The sequence below is a fragment of the Parasteatoda tepidariorum genome, chromosome 4 (assembly GCF_043381705.1).
Source record: "Parasteatoda tepidariorum isolate YZ-2023 chromosome 4, CAS_Ptep_4.0, whole genome shotgun sequence".
Lineage (NCBI taxonomy): Eukaryota > Metazoa > Arthropoda > Arachnida > Araneae > Theridiidae > Parasteatoda > Parasteatoda tepidariorum.
In genome coordinates, this window is record NC_092207.1 from 32,513,948 (window position 1) to 32,522,954 (window position 9,007).

A 9,007-nucleotide genomic window follows, 5' to 3' on the forward strand; every position below is an offset into this window, starting at 1 on the left:
TTTTTAAATATAAATATTTAAACAATTTTTGTGCAAAATTTTTCTGCACATGCATTTGAATATAAATTTCTGAGATTTTAAATCTGTTATTTTACCTTAATTTTAATTAAAAAATATTTTAAAACCTGCTGATTACCTATAGTATAATTAAATTTCAATATAATGCATGGCAACTGTTGGTAGTTTTGAAGTTTATATATTTTTTTGGCAAACTTTAGTTTTTGACATTTTTGACGGGTTTTTGACGGTTTAAACCATTATTATACCCTTGTCATGTCAAAAACCACTTTTTGACGTCAAAAACCCAACCCTGATATATATATATTTATCTTGGCACAGATCTTGATCTTTAGGATGTCAAAATGCAAGATTTTAACAATTTTTAATCATTTTGAGAAAAAATCACGACCTGAAATTAGTGAGGTGACAGCATCTAATACCAATATAAGTTTTTCTGTTATACAGAAATGTGATACTCCCGTTGAAAAAAAAGTTTCTAGCATAACAAAATCTGATAAATGTAAAAGTGGCCCTCAAAGTATTACTTCCCATATATGACATTGGGCTTTTTTCAGAAGATATTACATGCAAGAAGATATTACATTATGATCTTAAACTTAAAGAATCAAATCAAAATTTAACTAAATAATGTTGTCTAAGTAAAAAGTCAAAATTGTCTAGTTATCTAAATTAGGGAAATAATAGTGCTTTATTACATACTCGAATTTCTTTTAGTAGCTTCAGAAAATTATGAACACCCCCCTTGAAAAAATTCTGCGTACGCCGCTGATAGCAATATCTTTATAGTTATCATTAATAAACTGATATCACAGTACGACAAAATCTTAGTTCTTTAACCTTCTCCAAATCATCTTGATGGTCATGATAAATTATCAGATTTTATTAGTCTTCTCCGTGACTTCATATTATACAATAAAAAGGGGTTCAGACACTCAACTTACAAAAAGAAAAGTTTATATTATACTTAATATTATTCAATCCATGTTTGTCAAGTTTTACAATGATTTCAAATTTTTTGATGAAAGTGACATTAACTTTACTATTTGTTAACCTAGCATGATTTAAATTTTTAAATCTATAGAAACAAGTTTGAAACCATATAAGAATTGTTCAAAAAAATGGTCACTACATTTTAGAATTTACTAAGCTACGTTTTAAAAACTAAAAACACATTATGGGATAGCACAAATTCAAAGGGTAAAATTCAGAGTAAGTCCCTAAAAATACATCTTTTCATTTATTGAAAGAACAAGCACTCGGCAATGGCAGGAAAAACTTCTATGCCAAGTGTGAGAAAATTCCAGGAACACTAAAAATTGTTAAAAATTTAATGTAAAAAAAAAAAAAAAAAAAAAAAAAAAAAAAAAAAAAAAAAAAAAAAAACAAGAAAAAAGGATGCCATCTTGAAAGGTACCTACATAATTTGCAGCAATCCAGAGGCAAACCACAAAATATACATTTTTTTTAGATATTTCCATGTTGTGATCTGTCGCGCCAATTACTATTGCCCAGGTGCCAAGTAGATTTTAAACTTAAATTGTTTTTAAAAAAATATGTAGATGTTAGCCTGGGGGTTATACCTTTTGAGATGGTCCCTTTTAGTAATGTTTTTTTTTTTTTTTTACTTTTATAAGTTTCTTACGCGACACTGCCCGAAAGCTGCCAAGACCAGGCAATTATTTTGCCACAAAACAAATCACGATATGGAAATCTCCTTTGATTTTTTTTTTTTTAATAATTTTTGCCTTAGGTGCAGATGGATACCACTATAGAATTACCCCACATTGACATTTCAATTTCTGTGATCAGAATCTGATTGAGAATTCTCCAATTTCAAAGTTATTAAAATTCCAAAATGGAAAATGGTTAAGCATAGATAAGATTTCCTAAGAAACTTATTTATATTGAACTGTCATATATTTCAATTGATGTAGATACAAGATGTGTTATATCTTTTACAAGCCTATGAAAGATAATCTTAAAACAACTTATTGTTTTGCTAATCTCAGCAAGAACTCAAACAAAATCAGTTCACAGTATGATTTTGATCGATTAAATACTTTTAAATAACGGCACAAACCATAGAGTGCGACAAAAAAAGATAATTCTTTTCGGGGATATTCCCGTGTAGGTACCTGTTCGGAACAACTACGATCGAAAAAGGTTTTTAATACTACAAAACTATTTTTTAAAATATATGCTAATGTTTGTTAATAATGTTTATAATAATGTGAAGACGAATTATATCTTTAAAGTTTGTTTCCTTCTGTGATATTTATAAAAACGTAAACAAATAAGAACTTTATTTCGTCGAATAGCTTGAAATAAATGAGATACATTTAAAAAATGATAAAATTTGCTTAATGAATCGGTTGACAACGAAAATTAATCTCTAAAGGAAATAATTTATATAAGTTTCACTTTGTAACAAACATTAACTCAAAAAAAAAAATTAATAAATAATGATGCACATCATACAAACCTTTCGCACATGAAAACTCTATATAACAATAACAATCTTTTCAGAAATATAAATTAGTTAATTATTACAATTAAGTTCTAAGTCATGAGAGGTAAATGGTTTCACTTTCACGTCAACTTATAAACAACTTGAGGAAGTCTTGTTTCAAACTATTGCGTTATTCTTAAATCAGCTCCTCAGGCATTTCCCCCCCCCCCCCNCCCCCCCCCCCCCATATGAGAAACAAGCGGTGACATATACCGATCGCAAACGGTTATATGTTGAAATGATAACTGCGAAAAACTGAACTGAAAAAGTTGAAAATGTTCAGTGCTAATATCCACCTTATATATTAAAGCAACTCTTCTGACTATATTTTGAGGTATGCGGTTGCCATATTTCATTATAAAATAAAACTCATTTCATTATGGATGGTTGATTATGTAAAGCAAAACACAGATGGCGCTAAAAATTAAAATTCGTCACAAGACTTCCAGGTTACCACTTTCCAGTGGTTTTTGCACATAAGCATGTAAAAGAGTGCCATCCAATATTATTATACTTGTCTTGTAGTGTTTGCAATATAACACGTTCTTTCAGTTTAAATTTCAACGAAATAAGCAATAAATGAATTGGAAGACTCCGCAAGCATGCTATGATGCAATAGATGGTGTTTTCAGTAGAAATGTAAACAATAACAATCTCGAGGTGTATGCCTGCTCTAGTTCTGGTTAGAAAGTTTGCAGCTGCTTACTACATGTTATTCTGCGAGGCGATATTTTCAAGCGGATAATTTTGTTTTCAATAAAAGAAATAAATTAGATAATTTCTGAGCTCAAATCTGCCGTATTTCATACGATATTAATGTTATTATGCAATTCTGATGAGTTTGAAGGGAAAATATGTTTGAGTTATTTAGAGATATATTGTTAAAAAAGGTGAGATGGTTGCTAGATTTTGAATAACTCGCTTTTATAGCAGTCTTGACATGGCCTCTTTCCATAAGTTTATTACTGTTTGTTCTTGTTGCAAGCTGTGCACCATCTTACGTTAGTATTGTTATATAAAATGTATTTGATTACTTATTACTTGTGTTTATAATGATATCATTATAAACACAAGTAATAAGTAATCAAATACATTATTTGCAAGAATCTCAAAACACAATTATGCCAAATGGCTTTGAAATACAACGGAAACAGTAACCCGGAAATTTAGGCTTTACCGAGCTTGTAGCGTTCCCTAGTGTAGAAAACACCATTCATACAAAAATAACAAACGGTGATATTTTGTACTAATACTGTAAAATATCGCTGTAAAATAACTAAATTATATTATCAACTAATAAGGGATAACACGCAAAACATGGCAATCCTTATAATTTATTTATGTTGTGATATTAACTATCTTAAATTTGTTTTAGGGTTACGAACTGTTGGAATTTATAAATTAGAGAAAATTCTCCTGAATGATAAAATTACGCGCAAATTTAAAAACAAACCATAATATTGTTGTTGTTGTACTTCATTTACGTCCTACCAGAGTTGCACAATGGGCTATTGGTGACAGTCTGGGAAACATCCCAGAGGATGAACCGAATACACGCCATCACAATTTTGATCCTCTGCAGAGGGGATGGCACCTTCGCTTCGGTAGCCCGACGAACTGCATGCGAAGTCGAGCACTTTACGGTAGAGCAGTTTAACGAGGACCAATACCGCATACGGTCGGTCCCTACGCAGACTGATCCAAGTGGTCACCCACCCGCACACTGACCACAGCCAGTGATGCTTGACTTCGGTGATCTGCTGGGAACCTTGTCTCACCGATCAGTCCACTACGGGATCCAAATCACAGTAATAAAACTTTCTAGAATAATAAGCCTTTTCACACATCGCCTCGTCAGTATAACATAAGAGGAGAAATATACCGAAAGTTTTCTAAATTTTTTCCTGTTTTGGAAAGCTTGTTATTATTTACATTCAGTCAACCATACACTGGCGATCGTAATGGGTAGAGAAAAACCATTCGCTAGTACTTTCGAAAAAACACAATTTTTTTTCTTGCTGAATTTGCAATTTTATCGCACTTGGCGTGGTGGCGCGAGCCGTGTATCTTTATATATATAACTATGCTTATTTTTCCTTTTTATTTAATTTAATAATTATTTTGAAAAATGTTTTGTTTCTTGCGCATCCTAAGAAAGTGGGTGCTAAATTTACATTTCAAAATTTAATGGCATATCTATTTAGTTTTTGTTTATATGTTTTGTTAGTTAGAAGATAAAACGCAAAAAATTAAATATGCAAAGTATACTAGAATTCACTGTTTTTTTTAATTTCTTTTTATTTATTTATAACTTTTTTATGTATACTAGTAACATGTTTAGTCTAACAATTTTCAGATATACAAAAAATAAACAATGATATGCGATTTTTAATATATTTTAAGAAATCTTTTTCGCACCTTAAGGAAAGATTTTATTTTTATTTTAAAATAAGCAACAAAACAAAGAAGAAGAAGAAAGAACGAAAAAAAAAACACATTTGCTATACTTTTCATAAAACTGATGCATGCTAAAAATTTTTATAGAGAAAGTAATATAAATTAGAACTGTATAAGAGAAATTTTACCAATTTATTAATAGTAAACTAAGTCAAAATATAAAATGCAAAATATTAATCACCTTACTACTTGATCCAATTTAAAAATTTATTCAGTTTGAGGTCATAATGTTTATTTGTTGCATTGGAAAATGTTGATATTTGAAAATGTTTTGGAAGTACATAAAATTTAAATACATACCTGAGAAGTAGAAGAACATACGAGTATAAGTTTGAGAAATTAGTTTACAAAATCTCTTTGTAACGATTAAAGTTTTACCGAATTTTTGTTGCTCTACAGATTGTCATTCAAAATTTTTATTAAGAAAATTTGCAAAAAAAATTTAAAGGGTTGGTCATCTTTCCTATATTATCAAACACCCGAAGTCTTCCTTTTATTCGATCAGTCACTTTTTATAATGATTTGAAAATTTTTGCTTTAATCAGTGATGGGCATCATTCACGGAAATTTTATTCATGACTAAATTTAGTCAGAATAAATTTATTCGGAATGATTATTCATATGCAAATTTAGTCATCATTCATTATTCAAATTTTTGATTGATGAATAAATTCATTAGTCATGACTAATATTTCTGATTAAAATTTTGAATAACTAGTGAAAAATGCAAACATTATGTTATTTCCATTGCAAGTTGCGCATCGATTACAGTAATCGATTACAAATGTAATTAATTATCGATAATGATTGTTTAGTAATTAACTACTTGCAATGGTCAGGATTTCAAGTAATCACAGTAACAAATAATTATTATTTCACATTACAAGAGGTTATGATTATTTATAATCACAGCAAAAAGTGATTACAGATAATCTGAATTACAAATAATCAAGCACTGGGATTGCAAGCTATCGTGATTACCTGTAATCATAAAGTAAAATATCATAACTACAAGTTATCATAGTCTAACAATTGCATGTAATCTTAAATTCAAGTAATTGTGATATATATGATTGCAACAGGATTTGATGTAATTATAATTTCAAGTGAGCTTGATTACATTGTACTAGGGATTGTTTGTAGGTAATTGAATACTTTTAAAACAATGCATAAATTTTATATGTAAATGAATAGTTTAGTTTATTATTGTTTGGTTTACTAAATGCAAACTTTTAAACATAAAATTACATGCGAAAATACGTAGACAAATAAGCAAATAAGATTATATTGTGCTTGCTTGTAATCACAATAAAAAACGATTACGAGTGATTATGATTGAGTAATCAAAATATATGATTACATTACATGTAATCATGATTACATACAATCATAAATGCGAGTACATGCAATTAAAATATGCGGTTACAAGTAATTATGATTGCATACTATATGCTTATTCAGTTTATATGTATGTATTACTCATATGTATGTAGTTTATATGTATGTATTCAGTTTTTATATGCATGTACATGTATGTTTGTATGTGTTCACATATCTTTCTGTACTTAGAATAAAAGTATGCATACAAGTACAATTTATGATTGTATGAACAATGCATATAAGTTAGTATGTATGTACTAGTTGTACATATGTATATGCAGCATACGTACAATCGCTCATACATAGATATATTTTAAACTCATTCAATATTTGCACGTATGCATGTACATGTATGTACGTACGTATGCATATAAGATATATGCATAAATGTACAGATTTAAATACAATGTACGCATGTATACACAAACGTTATTTGTACATACATTATACGTGCATAATTTCGCACATAACTTACATGAAAACATGTATGCAACTTTGCAAGTACGCATGTAGAGACAGTATATATAGATTCATGTACGTGTATTTATACACGCAAGTACATTCATAGTACAAATGTAGGTAGGCACGGGCTTTGTACGTGGACGTAAGAACTTTTTTTATTCATAAAATATATGTGCATATATATGCATATAAAATTCATGTACAGACATATCATATAAAATTCATGTTCATATATATGCATAAAAATGCAACATGCATGTATGCATGTCCATATAAAATTCATGTACAGACAAAAAATTCATATACAGACATATCAGACATTCGTACGTGTATTGTATGTTCATATGTATGTACACACATATCTATGTACATCATCAAATCATGTGTATGTAATGTATGAGTGTACGTATGTATGGACAAAAATGTTTGTATCATTTTGCATCATACGTATGTATATATAATGTATGCATGTATGTTAGTGCATATAATGTATAAATGCGCGCATGTACAAGAAATATGTGTACACGTATCTTGTACATGCATAAATACATGTACAAGAAATTATGTGTATGTAAGCCAAACTCTTTACCTTTCAAACTCTGAAGCTATGTCTTTTCACGGACCGAGATACAAAACATCGTTAGCTCTTAAACGCCTTATATAAGGAATTTAACCATAAAGCTAACCATGATAAAACCAAATTCATAAACAAGTATGAAATTTATTTTTATGTTCTTTTAACTTACTCCAGCGTAACATTATTGCATTATAAGTTTTTATACTTAGTTGTGCTAAAAAGTAGTTTATAACAGTTTAGTTATTTAAGTTCATTTTAAATTTTTTTCTAATATCTATAAAACTCAATTTCTTATAGTTTTTGAAAGCAAACGATAATCGTATTTTAAATACCTAAGTATATTTTTAACTTAAAAAATAAAATTCTTTTTTGTCATGTAAGCATTTCTCAGAACTATGCATTATGTTATATAAAAGTAAAGTTCCACAAAAATTTTATAAAAATACCTGAAAAGGAATTTTTATTCAAATATCGATAGCAACGAACTATGAGGGGCGTTGTTGTATGAGACGAATACCTGCGACTTCTATATGAACAGTCATTCAAGTGCTCTGGAGACGTCTTTAATGTAGCGTGTAGCATTGTAACATTCCTTCTTTATTGTGGCTTATTAAATTTAAAAAATAAAAATGTTTGATATTCTTTCTTATGCAAGCGAAAACAAAATGGTATCTCTTTTTTTAGAGAGGGAACATCCAAAACACGTCGGAAAAATATTTGTAAATAAACAGAAAAAAAAATACGTATCTTCGTATTAGAGTTAAAATGTAATGCTTGCGAAAAAGTTTTACTAAATTTAAAGATCTAACATGAAAGGCCTATTTAAACTTTACATTCCATAGTTTTATGAATCATATTTCTTCAAACATTAAAATATGCAAAAAGTATACATCAGCCCATAGTTTTATATCGCTTAATTTGCAAAAAAAAATTCTTGCGAACAATTTTTATCAAGAAATTTTAAGTTTCTATAAAAATCCTTATTTATAAGCTAAAAAACGCAAAATAAATAATGCTTACGAAAAAAAAAATCAAAACGATTCTAAAAAATTCCTTAATCTAAAATAAAGAATTTTCATGTTTTTTTTATTCATTAATCGGACGTAGAAAACCATTCTATAGAGAACAAATTAGAAAAAAAAAATTATTTACAAGTAATTTTTTTATTATAAAAATCATCTGATTTATAAATCCGCAGAATTCCAAAATGATATGTTCTTCGTTTGAAAACTTTATTCTCAAATAATGTATGCATAGATTATCCCTTCAATACTTTAAGATGACGTACCACACAACGAAATTTTATAATTGCAGGATCCCGATATGAATTTCAATATGTAACTTAAAAACAGAATTCGCGATCGCAACACTCGAGTACGCCGTCTAGCGGGAGCCTGTAAATATCAGACATTAATTTATCACGTTTTCATTTAGTTCCTTCAAAATCATTGACTGAATCAGACGCCATTTTTTAGCAGCAAATAAGAAACAAAATTTCCCTAAGGAAAAGGCCGAAGAACTTGAAAAAAATCTCCAGAATATTAGTAAATCTTTCAGGAACAGAACACGCCAAACATTTGAAGAAAAATTCCTCAATAATT

At 28.9% G+C, this 9,007-nt stretch overlaps 1 protein-coding gene across 1 annotated transcript in view; it reads right to left on the reverse strand.

The window, feature by feature from the left end:
- LOC107442832 (NF-kappa-B essential modulator) overlaps positions 1-2,693 on the reverse strand; it is a gene marked incomplete in the record, with an annotated part of 25,184 nt that extends 22,491 nt beyond the window's left edge. Inside the window, 1 exon segment of the mRNA XM_071179621.1 lies at positions 2,504-2,693. Within this exon segment, the coding sequence (XP_071035722.1) occupies positions 2,504-2,514 (11 nt within the window).
- Positions 2,694-9,007: the final 6,314 nt, after the last annotated feature.